The sequence below is a fragment of the Chinchilla lanigera genome, unplaced genomic scaffold (genome assembly GCF_000276665.1).
Source record: "Chinchilla lanigera isolate Chin_1 unplaced genomic scaffold, ChiLan1.0 scaffold00014, whole genome shotgun sequence".
In the NCBI taxonomy this organism is placed as follows: domain Eukaryota; kingdom Metazoa; phylum Chordata; class Mammalia; order Rodentia; family Chinchillidae; genus Chinchilla; species Chinchilla lanigera.
The window spans coordinates 20,316,581-20,336,431 of record NW_004955415.1 but is presented as its reverse complement, the minus strand read 5'-3'; the positions used below and the strand labels follow the sequence as shown (position 1 = coordinate 20,336,431).

At 38.2% G+C, this 19,851-nt stretch overlaps 1 protein-coding gene across 2 annotated transcripts in view; it reads right to left on the bottom strand.

Annotated features, from left to right (window-relative positions):
- Positions 1-19,768, bottom strand: part of Slx4ip (SLX4 interacting protein) — a 162,123-nt gene extending 142,355 nt beyond the window's left edge. The window contains exons 1-2 of one of the 2 annotated variants that reach the window (XM_005380877.2): positions 19,385-19,768; positions 4,625-4,682 (exon numbers count right to left, since the gene is read on the bottom strand). In XM_005380877.2, the coding sequence (XP_005380934.1) occupies positions 4,625-4,651 (27 nt within the window). In that variant the 5' untranslated portion in view covers positions 4,652-4,682; positions 19,385-19,768. Of the gene's footprint in view, positions 1-4,624; positions 4,683-11,092; positions 11,289-19,384 lie in introns of those variants that run through there. The other variant, XM_013512260.1, reaches the window with a different exon arrangement.
- Between the last annotated feature and the right edge of the window lie 83 nt (positions 19,769-19,851).

Genomic DNA, 19,851 nt, shown 5'->3' with positions numbered 1-19,851 from the left:
CCTTGAGCTCACTTTGTAGACCAGGCTAGCCACAAACTCGCAATGATCCTCCTGCCTCCTGCCTCAGCCTCCCAAGTGCTGAGATTAGGGAGGCTACCACCACACCCAGCACTAGAACTCCAATTTTTCATATCAGTATTAAAACTCTAATTTCCTTGTTTACATTTCGGCTGTTTCCTTTTGCTTTGTTTTCTGGGCAATATTCCTTCATGATTTTATTGAATTTTTGTTTTCGTCATATTTTTAGTTTATAAAACTTCTTTTCTGTCCTTAGGGATTTTCTTTCTTTTGTTATTGGGAATTGAACTCAGGACCTTGTGCTTGCCAGGCAGGCACTGTGCCACTGAGCTATATCCCTGGAATTATCTTGTTTCAGGGTCATAATAGCATCTCTTTGTTAGGGAAAATAAATTATAACATAAAGTCTTCCTCTTCTCCCCAATATTTCTCTGACTTTCTGAGTTTATTCATTCACTTTATTCTTTTTTTTTAGTATTCTAAATTTCCCTTACGTTTATGCTGATACTCCTTTGTCCATTCATAATTAAACAACGAAATGATCATGGGAAGCTTTGTATATGCGGGTGGGGCTCAGTGACTTACAGGCTTTGGGAATCCAGTAGGAACCCATGTTTGCTGGGTGGATTCCAAATACAGGTTACACTTATTACCACAGAAGTAGACTTTAGGTTAAGAAGTATTCTATAAATACAAAAAGGGACATTTCATAATGAAGATTTAATTCAATACATAGAAATTATAAATCTGTATGTATCTATTAATATAGTCTCAAAACATATAAAGCAAAATCAACATAAGTAAAAGGAGAAATACATAAATTTAAAATCATAGTTGAAGACTTTAATACACCTTTATCAACTGATTAAATCAGTGGACAAAAACACATTAGTAAATACATCATAGATTTATACAACTCTCAGATATGACCTACGCTTATATAAATTTACATATGTGTATATATAAATATATGTGTGTATATATATGTATATATACTTGACAACCATCATTTTTTAAATAGTTATGAAACATTTCCTAATATAGAGGAGCTTTGCTACACACCAACAAACATTTGTTCTCAAACAAGTGGAGTTTGGTGCCTCAAAATTGAACTACCAGGCAAGGAGAAGTCTAAGCACCACGGAGTAGAGAGGATGAGAACAGAAGGACAACTGTCAGACCCAGGTAAGGTTCCAGCCAGGAGAGCATGCCATCTTTGATGTTCCACCTAAATCGAGTCCCTAGATAACTGCAGGCCAGCCAACACCAAAAGGGCCACCACTCAACTGAGGCCAGGCAACCAGCACAATCATGAGTGATAATAAAAGGGCTGGTGTTTTAAGCCACTAAGTTTTAGGGCAGTTTTTCAACATCAATAGATAACAAAAATATTTCTCAGTAACAATGACAGATATAGAAGACAATGAAAAATATCTTTAAAGTGCTTAGGGAAAATAATGCTCACACCAGAATTCTTACCTAGAGTAAGAATAGAACACATTTTTAGACAGACAAATAGTTGATTGTTCACCATCTATATACCATCACTGGAAGAAATACTAAAAAGTATACAGATACAAGAAGTAATTGCAAGGAATGAAATTTATAATTTATTAGTAGGTCTAAATAAGCACTTATCTGGCTAAAAATAAAACTATGGTATTAAATACTGTCTTATGAGGTCAATCAACTACTATAATTTATACTTCGATGTTTTAAACTGGTACTTATGATAATATTCGCACACATAATATTTCATATATATTGGCTAAAGAATAGCCAATATATATGAAAGGTCTCCAAGAACTTATACTAATTATTTATCAATTCTTCCTCTCAACTTCCCCACATGGAATCCTCCCATCACTCTATACTGAGCCCCAGCCATCATGGGATAAAAGGAGTATTTAGAAGAAGAAAATCAAGGAGGGTAGTCAGGCAAAAGAACCCCCTCTTGGTATGTAGGATACACTGCTTCTTTCTTTCCTGCTTCTTTTACTTTGACCTTTTTTCTGCTTTGTCAGAGTCAGAAATCCTGATATAGATGTGCAATGTGAATGACAATTCTTAACCCTGAGGGACAAGTTACAACCAAAACTCATTCTACACAACTCTTTGTAACTATATAAACTATTAATTTTCTTCTCAAATTATTCTTTTTTTTACATTTTATTATAAAGAGACAAAAAAGACAAAAAAAAAAATAAAAATGATACAAAATTCCAAAACAACAGGAAAGACACAGTCAACTTTTTTCAAAAAAGAATAAAGAAATATGCAGTATAATAACCATTGTTAATTTCTTTATTCTTTTTTTTGCTGTAAAGAGAATAAAAAATAATTTAAAAAAACAATAAAAAAATTAGAAACCACACAGAATTTCAAAAAAACAAGATAGGAATTCAACAATGGTTCTTATATTGCATATTGCTGTCTTCAAAGTAGCTGTTCAGATTACTAGATATAAGCATGCAAAATTGGTCAAGAAAAAAAAAATTAAGCATTAACTGTTCCTTTCAACAAACCAAAAAAAATTAGTAGTATAATTATTTTAGCTATAACATATATATATACATGTATATATATATATATTCTCTCTTCCTTCTTTCTTACTTTTCTCCTTTCCTTCATTCCATTTGTTAATTCCTTTTGAGCAGTTTCTTTCCATTTCAAATCTATTGTACAGTTTGGATTTTATTTACTCTTTCAGGTTCTTACACTGGGAGACAATACAATATTTACACATGTGAGTCTGATTTATTTCACTTATGAGTATGGTCTCTAGTTGCATCCATTTACCTATAAAAGCCTGAAGTTTATCTTTTTTATAGCTGAGTAATACTCCATTGTATAAAAATACCACATCTTCTTTATCCATTCCTCAGCTGATGGGCATTTGGGTTGTTTTGAAGTTTTGCGATGACGAATTGTGCTGCTATGAACATGGGTGCACATATATCTCTGTAGTATGATGTTTTTAATTCTTCTGGGAAAATACCCAGAAGGATAATAGCTGGGTTAAGTGGGACCTCTAATCCTAGTTTTGGGAGGAATCTCCACACTGATTTCCACAGCGGTTTACCAATCTACAGTTCCACCAGCAGTGGAGAAGGGTTCCTTTTTTTCCCCACAGCCTCTCCATCATTTATTATTGGCTGATTTCTTAATGATAACCATTCTTTCTGGGGTGAGATGGAATCTCACTGGTGTTTTAATTTGTATTTCTCAAATGACCAATGATGTTGAACATTTTTTCATATATTTATTCACCATTATTATTTCTTCATCTGAGAAGTGTATATTCATCTCAGATGCTCATTTTTTGATTGGGTCTTTGAATTTTAGGGGCCTGATTTTTAAAAATTCTTTATATGTCTAGATAGAACTCCTCTGTCTGAGGGGCAGTTGGATAAAATTTTTTCCCAATTCATGGATTTTCTTTTTACTCTGCGGGGGGATTTCTTTTGATGTGCAACAACTTTTCAATAAGAGGACATCCCAGTTGTTGACTCTTTGAATTATTTCCCGTGCAGTTTGATTTTTGTACATGAACTCTCTGCCTGCCCCTATGTCTTCAAGATTTCTACCTACTTTCTCTTCCAGTAGATTTAGTGTTTCTGATTTAATATTTTGATCTTTGATCCATTTTGACTTCAGTTTAGTGCCTGGTGATAGACATGGATCTAGTTTTAGTCTTCAGTGTGTGGAGAGCCAATTTTTTCAGCACCGATTATTAAAGAGGCTATCTTTCTTCCAGTGAACATGTTTTGCCCCTCTATCAAAGATAAGGTGGCTGAATGTGTTTGTAGTTGTGTCTGCATATTCTAATATGTCTCACTGGTCTTCAGGTCATGGATTGTAATGCCTCTTGCCTTGCCTTTGTTGCCCAGGATTGCCTTTGATATTCTAGGTCTTTTCCAGTTCCAAATGAATTTTAGGAATGTTTTATCTAGATCTTTGAGATACGCTAATAGTATTTTCATTGGGATTGCATTAAATTTGTATAACAGTTTTGGAAGTATGTTCATTTTTACATTGCTGGTTCTTCCTATCCATGAGCAAGGAACATCTTTCCATTTTCTGAAATCCTCTTCGATGTCTCTTTTCAGAGTATTGAAATTTCCCCCATACAGATCTTTTACTTGCTTTGCTAGATTGATTCCTAAGTATTTCATTTTTTTGGATGCTATTGTAAAGGATACGGTTTCCCTAATTTCTCTCTCAGTGAGTTTGTTGTTTGTGTACAGGAATGCTAATTTTTGACTGCTGACTTTGTATTCTGTTACACTATTGAACTTGTTTATTAAATCTAGGCATCTTTTGGTGGAGTTTTTGGGGTCTTCCATGTAGAGTATTATGTCATCTGTGAATAATCATAGTTTAACTTCTTCCTTTCCTATTTTTATTCTTTTTCTTTCTTTCCCTTGTCTAATTGCTCTAGCTAATCATACTATTCTTAAAATAAAAAATTTCAATGTGTGTACTTAAAACTTTCAGAATCCCAAAATAAAAAGTAGAATAAAGTTCAGAACTTCAATTTTCAATCAACATAGAACTCACATTAGAAAGTGATCAATCATTTTAAAGAAAACTAAGTATTACTTACTTTAACAGCAAATTTCTTAGATGCCATTATTTATTGATTTCCACAGCAACTATAAGACCTTTAAGAGAGAAAAAAGTAAAGTTATAATTATATATATCAAAATCTCTTTTCAATAGTTTATAGGAAAAAACTGGCTGAAAAATAAATAAAAATAATAAACAAATTCATTCCAGTATGAATTTGTGAACTGAATACTCACTTTTAATTGTCCTTAACAAAATTACTATATTGAATCAGTAGCTTAAAAACTGCTCACAAAGACCCTGGGCATGGTGGCACACACCTGTAATCTCAGCACTTGGGAGGCCAAGGCAAGAGGATTGCCATGAGTTCGAGGACAGCCTGGGCTACATAGTGAGTTCAAGGTCAGCCTGAGCTAAACAGCGAGACCTTATCTCAACAAAACAAAACAAAACAAAGAACAGCAACAAAGACATCCCCACCACCTACTCACAAAGAAAAAAAATCCAGAAAGCTTCCATAGAATAGCCTACTAAATGTTTAAAGCAGATGCTAATACCAGACTGAAACATCATAAAAGCTATAACATCAATATCCCTTATAAAGACACAAAAATCCTTAACAAAATACCAGCAAACCCAATCTAGCAATGTTTTAAAATATTATATGCCATAACCAAGTTAGATCCCCCCCTGCAGAATGCAATGATTAATTAAAAACAAAGAATGCAATGACTGCTTAACATCTGAAAGTTAAGCCTTATAATACATCATATATTCATAGCATAAAAGAGAAAATTAGTACATGATCATTAAAAAAAAACTAATAAAATCAGAATTCTTGTTTGGTATTTAAAAATCTAATATAACAAGAATAGAAGAGCATTCCACAACCTAAGTAATGACATCTATGAAAAATCTACACCTAAAATCACACAATAATCAATGACTTAATGTTTTCTCCCCCAAGGTAAGGAAAAGATAAGGATGTCTGTTCAACACTGTACTAGTTATTCTAGCCAGAGCACTTAGGAAAGAAGAAAGAAAGAAAAGGTATATAAATTAGGAAGAAAAGATAAACACTATCTTATTCACAAATAACATGTTTTTATATATTGAAAATCTTAATGAATCACACACACAAAACTATTAGGATTAATAAACCCATTGTGGAAGGTTTTTTAAAATCCATTGCATTTGTATATACCAGCAAAGAACAGTCTTAAAGAAAAATGAAGAAAACAATCCCATTTATAACACCAAGAAAAAGAATATTTAGCGCCAGACATGGCGGTGCATATCTAAAATCCCAGCTACTCAGGAAGTTGAGGCAAAAGGATCATAAATTGGAGGTTGGCCTGGGCAACTTAGTGAGACCCTATCTTGAAATAAAAAACAGAAAGAGCTGGAAATGTTATTCAGTGATAGAGCATGTGCCCAGCATGTGGGAGGCCCAGGCCTGGGGTTCAATGCCCAACACCCCACAAACACACCAAAAGAAAAAAAAAAAAACCTTTGGAATAAATAACAAAATAAGTGTAAGATTTGTAAATCAAAAACTATAAAACATTACTGGAAGAAATTAAAGCCTTAGGTAAATGAGAATATATCCCAGGTTTATGAACTGGAATGACTTAAAACTATTAACATAGCAATTATTCCCCAAAGTAATCTACAGATTGAACACAATCCATTATCAAATCCCAGCTCACTTCTACATAGAAACTGACAAGCTTCTTCTACAATGTATATGAAAATGGAAGGGATCTAGAGCAGCCAAAACAATCCTGGGGAAAAAAAATACCTAAAGCAGCTAGAGAGCTCAGACTTCCCCATGTAAAAACTAATTCAGAACAACGTGGTGCTACCATTAGAATGGATGCACAGATGATCAATAGAATAAAATTAGAAATCTAAAAACAGATCCGTATTTATGGCCAGCTGGTTTTCAGCAAGGGTGTCAAGACAATTTAATGGGGAAGTAGTCCTTTCAACAACAGGGCTGGGACAACTGGATATCCACAAGCAACATACTGAAATCCATCCCTTCTATAACACTACATGGAAAAATTAACTCAAAATGGATCAAAGACCTAAACATGAGCTGAAACTATAAAACTCTTAGAAAAAAACCATAGGTGTAAGTTTTTGTAACTTTGCATTAGGCAGTAGCTTCTTATATGATACCCCAGCACAAATGACAAAAGAAAAAAGTAAATTAGACTTCAGAAAAATAAGAATCCTTTGTACTTCAAAGAAAGCAGAACAACAGTGCACAAAATACGACCCCCAAAAATCTGCAAATCATACATCTTATAAGAAACTTGTGTCTGGGATACATGAAAAAACTTACAGTTCAATAAAAGGATAAATAACCCAACTTAAAAGTGTGCAAAGAATTTGAACAGATATTTTTTTCAAAGACATTTACATCATTAAGGAAATGCAAATGAAAAACACAATGCAATATCACTTTATACGAAGTGTCTAAATCAAAATAAAAGAAAAAGAGGAATTGGCAGGGCTATGGCTAAGTGGGAACTCACACACTGCTCCTGGAAATGTAAAATATTGTGGACAATACTTTGGCAGTTCTTCAAAAGCTAGAAGTTAGAGCATTTGTATTTTTAGGCTAATACCCAAGAAAAATAAAAACATTATATCCAAACAAAACCTTATACAGGTGTGTCCACAGCAGCATTACTCACCAAAACCAAAAATATCCATCAACTAATGAATGGATAAACAGAACATGAAATTGTCCATACAGTAGGATACTACTTGGCAATAGAAAGGTTAATGTTCCCTTTTACGGTGCTCAGCTAGAGAATCCCCTGTATGGAAAGCAATGGGCAGAGTGTCAGTTGGGGACTTACCCTGCTGAAAAAGAAGAGACTAGCAAAGTATCACAACTGAGATTTTCCCCATTCTGCATGCTTCCGCACCCTGTCTAGACTCTCCAGAGGGGAGACTGAAACCTCCCCATTCAGAGTACTGCACTGATCGAAAGGCAGGGTCTAAAAATTCTGACATTAGGGGTTCTCCAAGAAAACAGCCTAGACTGATGCCTCCAAAGTGAAGTCCACACCCATGTGCAGAAATTTCAGGCATCATTTTAATGCCCCACTCTCAAACACAAGCAAATAACCAGGAATCACCTACCATCTAAGGCAAGGCTCTAGCATGAAAGAAAATAAACCAGACAGAAAAAACTACTTGGTTAACACAGAGAACGCGGAGCTGAAGGAAACATTAGAAAACAAATGAACAAAAAAACCTATTATTAGGGAAATTTGAAATACGACATCCATGAAGCAAAAAATAACTTCAAAAACAGAAACTTAGAAAACAACAAATTAAAAGTATGATAGTTGAAATGAAAAATTTACCAGGAGTTGGAAGATAAAGCTGAGTAAATCAGAAACTTCTGCAAAAACAGAAAGATGAAAAATAAGAGAAAATAAATTAAAATTAAAGAACCAGTTTGGGATTAGCATATAAAACTCAGGATGAAAACAGACCCATATTTGGGCATATATTATAGTGAATTTTTAAGCACTGGGAATAGAAAGAATCTTTTAGAAAGCTGGGGGTAGGGGGGCCTGAGGTAGAGACTTCAAAGGATCAGGTGTCAGACCTGGCCCAGAATAACTCTGGAGGCTAAAGAAACAAAGAAATATCTTCAAAATTCTGAGAAAATTGTTTCTAACTTCCAGCTGCATTTAAACACAAAGGAAAGAAACATTTTTAGACACGCAAGGTCTGAAAAAATGTCCCATGCCTCCTTTCTCAGGAAGCCAAGTGTATTTGAAGATACACTTCTCTAAAATGAGGAAATTAACCAAGAAAGAGGAAGATGAAGGAAACAGGAAGATGGAGCCAGGAGAAGGGCCGAGGCAAGCCCAGGATCCTGAGGGAGGTCCTTGCACCACAGCTGTGGGCACGAGGTGCCCCACCAGGCACACAGACCTGGAGCGTCCAGCAAGGTCTGCCTGCCTGCAGATGAACTTCAGACAAGGCTGAAGAACAAGTGGTTAGGACAAGTATGATGAAAGCTAAGCAAGTGAGCTGTAACAAGGAAATTACTGATTCCAGGATAAGCAAGGTCTGTGAAAAGACCAAAAAAAAGGAAGAAAGCACTTCACAACACAGCTCAGTATGACTAGTATTTATACTCATTATAGCAAGCACTAAATTTTGACCTAAATAATATATTTTGGCAGTATTAGAAGGATGGGGAATATGAGTGAATATGTCAATATATGTGGTGGGAGTATGGCAATTAAAGGGAACAAAGTGCTAATGTTTAATGGAGAGTTCTAGAAGCAATGACTAAGATCAGTAATATTAATAGCAACAAACACAATAGCTATAGGGATGCAGAATATGGCAAGTATTTTTAGTTATATGGAGTTTTTCCCCTTTACTGCGGACTGAAGCCAGGGCCTTCACTCTGTCCTATCACCTCAGCCCCTTTTAAAATTTTTACTAAGGACTAAGTAGGAGGACACATAGGACTGTAAATGTGGCACTTGCATTAACGTGTGTGAGGTCCTGAGTTTGATCCCCAGACTGCCCCCCAATGCAAAACCACCCAATATAATGTTTTACAAGCACTAGATGAATTACATCTAGTTACACACACAGATGAATTATGAGCATTATTATAATAATTACTATTACTTAGTCTAAAGTGATTTTCTAAATATCTGATGATTTTTTAAAAACAAATCTGCCAGCATTTAATTCTAATTTTTTTAAACAGGAAGAATATCTTTACTCGAACTCTAAGTTATTTGTTTCCATTCTTTGAGTAAAAAACTGTTAATGACTTAGAGAAATTTTAATAATGTCCATATTCATCTTAGCAAGCCCATTTAGATATAGGTATCAATGAGGCGGGTCCCTAAAAAAAAAAAATCAAAGACATGTTCATAAAGGTTGCCCTGAAAAACGTAAGGTACAACCTTAACCTATTGTTTGAGCCTGATAAATATAAAATCAGTTGGTTAAGTCAGGCTTCAACAATTTTGCTAAAAATTTAGGGAATCCCCCAGTGGGGGTTCTTAAAGTACACTCAGGCAGATCAGCCGGACAGAGGAAAGGGGGACAGTGGTCAGTAAGCACACAACAAAGGTGAAGCACGGGTCAGTTAATGCTTTAGAATACACTCTGGTTTTCCCCAACATCCTTCCTTTTCCAAAGGCCAGGCAGACCACACGGAAGGCCAAGCCAAGGCTTTCAAACTCTGCGACTGATGGATTACGGCACCACATCACAGTGAAGGCTACATTTTCAGCTGACACAACAGTTGTGCATATATGTATATGTGTTATCAAAACCCTGTCTCAAAAATATGATCTGCAGGAATCTAGAGCTATAAAGAAAATATTTCTATATAAAATAATGTAATCTTGAAAAGTAAAATAATCTACATGGGAAAAAGGAACCATATATATTTCAGCCCCCATTTAATATCATGAGTCACTCTGTCTCCAGGGAAATAAATTTTTACTTGCTTCCACAATGCTTGGAGATGCAAACCCACAATGTTGGAGAATTTTTGGGCCCAGGTCAGGATCTCACAGATGGCAACCTAGCCAAGTGCTAGCTGGGGCTTGCGGAGCCTGCTGAGGGAAAACTACCACCCTGTGTCACAAGCAGAACTGTCACCGTGGACAGCTAAGCAGGCTGTCAAAGCAGGTATGAAATTCCTAAGACACTACTCTCAGCTCCCACCAAGATATAAGCTCAGGAAGCAGAGCACAGCACTAAATAAAGTTACATGACTAATAGTTCTGTTCTGCTAAAAGAAAGCGTAAAGAAACTAGTTTTTAAAATGTGATTTAATTTATCATTATGCATTGTAATGTGGCACACATCTTCATATATAATACATAAATAAGTGAGTCAGGCATAGTGGTAGAGACCTGTAATCCCAGCAACGCGGGAGGTTGAAGCAGGAGGACTATGAGCTCAAGACCAACCTGGACATCATAACAAAACTCTATCGCAAAAAAAAAAGAAAATCAACACATCTTTTTCTCATCAAAGTGATTAAACAAATAAGTGAGTGAATTCTACGAAGAGAAAGCCCATTACACATTTGGACATGAAGCTACACACAGACCTTGAGCTTGCATATTTGCTAAAATCATTTCGGATAAGGGAAGCATCTTCCCTTCAGTTCCTGACTGCATCAGGGTTGGGAGCTCAGGATGAACGTCAGGGTGAACTGAAATCCGAAACGAACGGAACTGGAGTGTTAAGCCCCAAACACAGTCACACCACCCTAAACCACAGCGGCAGCACAACACACCAGGTGAGCAGCCGGCGGAGCAGCGCCGAACGTAACACTACAGGGTGCACAAGAAATTCTGCTGGGCGAAGAACCGGTCCACGTAGGTGCAGCTGAGTCTCGTACGTACAGAACCTTCATATAATGTTTTCGAATTTTTAAAAACATACCAAATCTTTACAAATGTTCAGAGAAGTACCATACACTGACCATTTCTTTGATATTCCAGGTGAAAATTACCCTCTGTCGTCGCTGTGGGCACCGCTCTCTGAGTCGCCGTGGGGACGTCTGCCAGCCTGTGCTGGCAGACCAAACTCACGGATGTCTCCAAGCCTCTCTGACTGGAATTCGCATAAGCTTCGTCAAGAAGACACTGAGACACCCATTTTCCATGATAAAGTGGGGCACTTCCTTTCCTCTAGAAGTAGGGTGTCTATAGGAATGAAACAGCTGAGTCACAGTTCGGTGGAAAGTGTCTCCCACTTTGAGCCTCCCACTTAACTCTTCCTGCTTCAGCCAAACAGGCCTCTAAAGTCTCTTCTATTTCTAAAACTCCACCACCCAAAAGCCAACAGCAATTCAAGGAATACCTAATGCCGGTACACAAATTCTTCCAGAGGACGGTTAAGAGAGAAACCACTAATTCCTTTCAAGAAGCGCTGACAGCAAAACCAAGAAAGAAAAATCGTGGTCAATTCTACACATGAACATAGAAGCAAGAATCCTAAACAAATAGAAGCCATCTGAATACGTCAACTTATAAAAAAAAAATCAGAACCAAGTGAGGTTCTCAGGAGTACAAGACTGGTTTAAACTAGAAAAACCTGCAATAGTTTTTAAAAATGAAGTACAAAAAGAGGCAGAAAAAAGTACTTCAATAGAAGTAGAAAAAAATAAAAACATCAGAAGATATTAAAAAGCATAAAATGTAACCAAACATGTTTGATGAACCATTAAAAGCAATGTCTTTGAAAGTGGTAGAAAATGTAAAATTTAAAATATCCGCTATAGCAGCATCCCACACATTAAAAAAAAAAAAAGCAACTGAGTAAGACATATGCAAGACCTCCTCACACTGATTAACTTAACACTATTCCCATCACTGAGACCCAAGGAAGAGCAAAAGAAAAAACAGCACCAGGCACGGTGGTGCACACCTATAATCCCAACACTCAGGAAGCTGAGGCAGGAGGATCGTTGTGAGTTCAAGACCAGCCTAGGTGACAAAGTGAGCTCAAGGCCAGCCTGAACTACATAGCAAGACCCTGTCTCAAAAAGACAAAACAAAAACAAAAAAACCAAAAAGGGGAGAACAAAAGCTCATAAGCAGGGAGTCTGTCTTCCCCATACAGCAAATCTAATGTGAAGCTACAGTAGATAAACTGAGTGGAGATAAGGAGGAAGGAACGGGCAAAAATACCCTGCGTGCTGCTGAAAATGAGCAGGGAGCAGCACTGCCAACAGGGGAGAAATGAGGGGGCTCCACTGGCTGAGCTGTGGTCACACTACTAGCGCTCATGGGGGAAAATGACAGCAGACCACTATCTCACAGTACACACACGTAATTGCAGATAAGTTAAAAACACAAGTGTGGAAAACTATAGCCTCTTAGACAGCATTCTTAGGAACTCAGAAGAAAGGACTTTTTAATGAAACACAAAAGCACAAACTGTAATGAAAGAGTGATAGATGCGGCCATATGAAACCTGAAACCACTCGGACTGGAGGTGCAGCGCAGAGGCAGAGTTGTGAATAAAGTCTGAATGCGTTGGAAAACACAGATGCTGGTGCCCTGCCCACACCTGCACCTCTCGGCCTTGGCTGTCAGTACTGCTGTGTCCTGGACCACGCGGTTCTGATCTCCGCCTCACCATGGGCTGGTGTCCCCTTTCTCCCAAGGCAAGTTACCTTCAGAACCAGCTCAGACACCACCCGTGCCTGGCAGAGCTCTTGGGGGCACTATTGCTCTTTGGTCTCACACATTGCTCTTGTATTGCCCAGACCGCTGGTCCTCGGTCTCTCTCCAGTTAACAAGCTTCCTGGGGACGGGGTCTGGGCCTGGCCTCCTTACACCTAGGCCTAGTACAGGCCTGTGGCAGAAGGCTGCCGCCTCGAGTTGCTCGATGTAACTAAATCACAGCTCCAGAGAGTTACTTTATTTTCAGATTTTTATCTCCATATCCAACGCACCTTTACTGTCCCAGTTTCCAATTCAGCCTTCGTATGAGGAGGTCAGTGCACTCCTGACCCTTTCAATAAATAAACCAAACCATTACTTGTGTCATATGGTCACAGCTGGAAAAGCTGTCCTTCAGAAATAAATTCATAAACAGAACACCCTAGCGCTCAATACAGAAATAATGGACACAGATCAGAGATACAGTTGAACTTTAGGCCAGGGAGATGAGTTTTTCAGTGCATAAATTTTTTTGTCCTTAAAATACTGTTATCCTACCACTCATGTGAATGGAAAAGACAATATTTGTTTGCATACTGATTTTCAAATCTGAGAGCATCCAGAGGCTTTTCTAAACTTGTTTTATTGATGGGAAGGGGAAGTAAAAAGAATTAAGATGTGTTATATACAAGTCTCAACTCCCCAGACTGAATGCAATCATTATGTACTGCAAACACGGACTAATAAAAATAATTACTTAAAAAGGTAATGTATGCATGTGTACATGCGCGTGCGCACGCACACACACAGTAACTATGTATCTCAAAAAACTGCTTTCCTTTGCCCTCAAAGTTGCTTTCCAGAAACAGCAGCAGGCTTCATGCCCAGGGTTTAAGACATAAATGTTAAAAAGCCTTTGTTATCAGAGCTATTGGTTAATGTCTAAATTCAGTGGCGTTTTGATTTTGTTGCCTGTTTTATATAAAATTCAAAACAATCTCCAAAATGATGAATTTTCCTGTGCATGAAAGCATACAATTTACAGAAGCATGCTAAAAAGTCTTGAAGCATATCATTAATCTATAAATAAAGCTCATCCGCTATTCTGCATTCCTGAGCCCAGTTTCTCTGGGCCAAAAACAGGCACCGTTCACCAAGAAGACACTTTGATAATGTCTGACCCCACCAGAAATATGTGTGCATGTATGTCCAGACAGGGAAGGGAAAGATCCTAAGATCTTTAGGAAAATTAATTTTGGGAAGGAATGGAAGTAGATTAAATAATATCACGTGATGGTCCTGTCATTTTAAATGCAGAGCAGAGATAAACTCTAATAAAAGAAAGTCAATGACCTCCTAAGATTATTCTGTGGGAAAGTCTCCACCACTCTGAAATTCCCATTTGTCTTTCTTTTAGCATTGCTGGCCTATGTCACAAGCAAAAGTAACCCCTCTAGTTTACAAAGCCAAAAATTAACTTTACGCTTCTAATCTCTAGATTTCATATTTTATCTAGAAAAGTATTAATGCTTTTCTCATCTTGAAAAACTTTCTTAGCTATGAGAGCAAAAGCAGCACACAACAAAGACCCTAGAAATTCTGAAGTTGCAGCTATGAGTCAAGAATGAAAAATCATTTCACTGCTGCTGCCCCAAACTATCACCCCAAACACCAATATCAAGGAAGGAATCACAAAATAACAAAATATTAAAAAAAAAAGACAAATGAACAAAAGTCCTACTGGTAACAACTGAGATAAAGTTTGAAGGAGCACCTTCAGCATAAAAAAGAACACCAGCTTTTCCTATTGTTCATATACTGTAGTTTATGTTGAAAGCCAACATACACTTGTAAAAAAACAAAACAAAGCAAGCAAACAGACAAGCTCCAACAGGGAAAAGAAGGTATTATAAACAACAAAATATGTGGACATTTTGGTCATTAAATGTAGGTCAAATGTTAAAATTCTCTAAGAAATTGTGTCGGGTGTGTTGGCACTCGCCTGTAACCCCAGCACTAGGGAGGCTGAGGCTGGAGGATCGCTGCAAGTTTGAGGCCAACCTGGGCTATAAAGTGAGGTCAAGGCCAGCCTGAACCGCATAGTGAAACCCTGTCTCAAAAAGATGAGATGAAACAAAACAAAACAAAAAATTCTCTAGGAAAATTAATTCCACAGCCAGACCTATCTTTCTGTTAGGGCATTGGGTGACCACCATCTGGGGCTCCCCTTCCTGCTGGCCCCTACCCCACAGGCCTTGCAGGGATGCTTCAGCATAGGCAATACTGAGTTCTTCTTTGATACTTTCTCAGGAGGGACTCAGGCAGCCACACATAGATAGTGCAGTCAACGTCTCCAGTCCTAGGCAAACACATCCTTCTACTCTGCCTCTCCCTGTGACCTTCAACTGTCCAAGTCCCTAAGCCTCTGGCTTTCTATCTATAAAACGGGTCTCATGAGGATCACAGGAATGCATGAGGATCACAGGAACTGCCCGGTCCCCAGTGGGTCCTCAGTCCGATTCTCTAACCCAGGAGGCGGAAGCACAAAGCATGATCGCTGCCCTGTGCAACCAAGTCCACTCGGCCACTGCTGTCTCCCTTCCCACACAAAAAATGTCACTGCACTAATGCAGCCATCTTAAAATCAAATCTTTTCAATGAAAAACGGTAACGTGAAGAATGAATCACTGGTTTCTAGGAGCAAAGGGGGCTACTACAAAGGGGGAGCGGGGGGGGGGAATGTGGTGGGGGAGCTGTTGTGGAGCCTCATCTCAGTGGGTACACAACGCATTAGTCAAAACTCACCCAACTGGATCACAAGAGTGGATTTTACTGTATATCAATTAAAAGTACTTTTTAATTTTAAAAAAGCCAATCTTTCCTCATTAGAGAATAAATCAAAATGGACAAATGAATTTTATGCCCAAGATATTTATAACATATACTTAGCTATAATGAACTTATTAATTATACTATACTGTCTCTAATTGTCATATCCAACTCTAAACCAGCACTGATTCATTCAAGAACAGAATGTAAACAGTGTGAAAGTTTTTCTAAAAGGAGGCTCTGGTTTTCTATAATAGAAGCAAAAAAGACTCAAAATATCAGTGGTGCTGTGCAGATACTAGCAAAGGGGGATTTTATGACATTTCTGCTGGGCTTTTTATATCCCTACTTTGCTACCTAACTAGCAAGTTTCCAATTTGCATAAATTATTGTCTTCAACTTTTCAAAAGTAATATATAAATAATAGACTTTGGCTTTAAAGAATTAAAACAGCTTAAAATGATTACACATGTATACATGGAGAAATAACCATCTGCCGGGCACAGTGACACACATCTATAATCCCGGCTACTCCAAAGCCTGAAGCTGCTGCAGGATTACAAATCTGAGGTCAGCTTGGACAACACAGCAAGATGCTGGAGAGAGAGACAGAGACACAGAGGTAGGGGTGGGGCAGAGACAGAGACAGAAATAGAGACAGAGACAGAGACAGTGATAGAGAGCAAGAGAAACACACACACAGGGGCAGGGGCAGGGGCGAGGGCAGAGACAGAGACAGAGACAGAGAGGAGATGTGTGGCAAAGTGGGTACATATGCCAATACATGTATTCTTTCCTCTTTTTTTAAACAATGCTAAAGACTGAACCCAAGGCCTTGTGCATGCCACCCAATGGTCTACCACTGAACTACATCCCCCATCCCAATATCTGTATTATAAAAAAGCCACAATGTCTCATTCATAAAAGTTAAATTCATAAACTACACAATAGCCAAATCCCAACACACACGTTTTACCACTGTCATCTTTTTTTTATTCAGACAAGCTAGAAAATCAAACAAAGTGAAAACAGTGAAAATGAAAACAATCTAAATGGCTAACAACTGGTAGACAAAAACACAGTAGAATACTATTCAACAACTAAAAAGGAATGGCTGTTTATACAACAAAGATATATCTCAAAACAGTCATGATGAGTGAAATGAGCCAGAGTCACCACCAAAGAAATCATGTATTGCAAGACTCCTTCTACATAAAAACCTAGAAAGTGCATTTGGCAATAGTGATCAACTAGGGACCTGACAGAGAGTAGCAGAAGGACCATGAAGGACAACAGGAAACTTTTGAGGGTGGTGGCTATGTTCATTTTCTTGATTGTGGTAACAGTTTCACTGGTGTGCACATATAAAACATGTCGTCGTACACTTTAAATATATATATCTTACTGTATCACAGTTGTATTTCAAAAAGGCTGGTTTTTGTTACGAGCCTTTTCAAATGAAAACAAAAAACAAAAGATGTGTGCATAAACAAAATCTTAATAAGCCAAATATTTAAACATAAAAAATAACAATATGCACATAGCTGTTTCTATGTGCCAAGCATTTTTAAAATTTATTTATGTATTTTTGTCTTTTTGAGACAGGGTCTTGCTATGCAGTTCAGGCTGACCTTGAACTCACTTTGTAGCCCAGGCTGGTCTTGAACTCGCAAGGATCCTCCTGCCTCAGCCTCCCAAGTGCTGGGATTACAGATGTGCGCCACCTCATCCAGCCAAGCCAGGCCAAGCATTTTAAACCCTTTTCTTGTATTAACCTAGCTAACGCTCACATCAAATCTACAAATGAAGAAACAGACAGAGTTAGGTAATCCACATGAGGTCACACAGCTCCTAAGTAGAAAAGGTAGGATTTGCAGCCAGGACCTCTAACTCCAGAGTTCATTTCTTTATATATCCTGCTCTACTGCCACCTTCAACATACAATGCAACATGTAACATTCAAAAGCAATGCATACTGCCATGGAATACTTTTCTTCCTTATATTCCCAAGATACATACATTCACAGAAAATACACATATACATTCCCATTCACTGCAACTTGAAACATTCACAGAAGGATAAATAAAACAACAACTTTCATCCTTCTTTACCCTATTAATAGACAAAGGGAAAAGAGACAGAGAGGCTGAACAGCTTGCTTAAGGCACAAAAAATAAATGGCAAGTGATCAGTTACTAAGAAGCTGGTTGACCACATTCGAATCCCAATTCTTTTCACTGCCTTCACAAACCTGATTATTTTAAGTAAAACCACAAGGGCAGCAGGAAAAATCCCTAACATACACTGTCATGAAAAAAGTGAAAGTCAAATGCTGTTCTCTCAAATACCAGACTGGCTCCTTAGTTCTATGCAGTCACAATCTCTGCTGATAATTGGGCTGAGTCTGCTTTAAAGACTCCCCAGGTGACTGTCACATGCGTCCAAGGTTGGGAACTCCTGATGTAAACACCTCGGCAAAGAGACAAAAAAAGGAAGGCGCCACAAAAAGCTTTGGTAAACCATGGTCCAAGGTTTCAAGTCAATAAATGAACTGTTGTCCACATGCAGGCTTTTGAGTTCAGCTTATAACAAATTAAAATTTAAAATATCCACACAGGGTAGGAGAAAACAAGAAACATCGCAACAACCCCCTTCCCCTTTTATATTAATAACATACTAGTGGTAAATTGGATGTGAAGATTTAAAGAAAAAAACTCTACATCTTGAATGTTGTCAGTTACATAAACGCATACTGGAGCAACAAAGACTCTTGTCAACTTTTTGACATGTTATGTTGGTGTCATGACCTCAACTCTGGCCTCAGAACAGGAAAATAAGCCAAAAATAGCCATCGTATTTGAACATTTAGTTAGCTGATAATACACGGAATCTGGCTAAGAGGCTCAGGTGGGAAAAAGGCAGGCGATTCTCTTTATCCCATGTCCTGTATCAGCAGTTCTTGAACGCTGAAGTGCACTTCTGGGAGAACATTTTGATTCCTAGATCTAAAGTGGGGGATGACTTTGCATCCGTAACAAGATTTCACACGATATTGATGCTCGTGGGAGCTGAACCACACTCTTAGCAACGGGGACCTAAAAGAATTTGAATTCTAATTCCAATATTGGCTAACTTGCTTACAAATAGGGTTATATCGAGAGTCCAAACATTAACTATCAACATAATTCACTCCTAGGTAAGGAAAAAATTAGGGATTAGAGGAAATGAGAAATGAAATGCTGGTTTGTAGACTCTAGCAACGCTACGAACTATAGAATACTGTCCTCCAGGTCACAACCTAGGATATGTCGGATGATGGAAAGAGGCTTCCAAGTTGTATCAGTTTACTGCTGCATTTTTACGGTCTAAAACAAGCATTTAATAAGCCTATTAATGAATGAATGAATGGGAACTCCATGCAAACATAATCTGTATTTACATCACGCTCCAAAGTTCTCTGGGACGAGGTCTATGTACAAATGGACGCAGACGCCACAATTTGATACCAGTAACTGGCCTATCCACTGGGTTCCATTTTGTCCTAAAAAAATTTTTTTTTTGGTTAACATTTTCTCTTCTTTAAACCCCAGGCCTCTCGCACCCTGCTAGTTAACAACGTTTCAGCTCTTCGAAAATAATGAGGAGAGGCTGAAGCACAGGAAGAAAAATTTGGAAAAGCCTGAAAAAAAAACCAAAGCCGAAAAGCATACGGTGGTGGGCAAACACTCAGTTCCAGTGATGACCATTTTAGGTCGCCAGAAGTTCCACGTCTTACCTATGATGGAGGCGGGGTTTGGGCTCGGGCTTTGTATGTTTTGTTACTGTCCGGGGTCACTGGTGGAGAAGGACTTGGCTGTGGACAGTCACTCTACAGAGCCTGAAATCCACCAAACCAATTCTCGGACGCTTTCAAAATTTGTATTTGGGGCCCACTTCCCCTTTCCCAAGGTACCCCGCGCGACAGGGCGCGCGGCACCCGCCCAAATACAAGATGATCTCGGTAGCTTCGCATGGCCTTGAAGCCGGAGCCAGGATTTAAGATGGCGGCAAATCACTAGGTTGCTGCTCGGATAAAGCAAGGACTCTGCCCTAAATAAAAATGTCCTCCACCGAGGACATCACGACTTTTACGGTGTGACCGCAACAAAAATGGCGGCACAGGCTGACGTTTAGAGGCGGTGGACGCAAAGAATATGATTGGCAAGTGATGAATTACGGTTATTCCAGTGCTTTGTAGTAGCG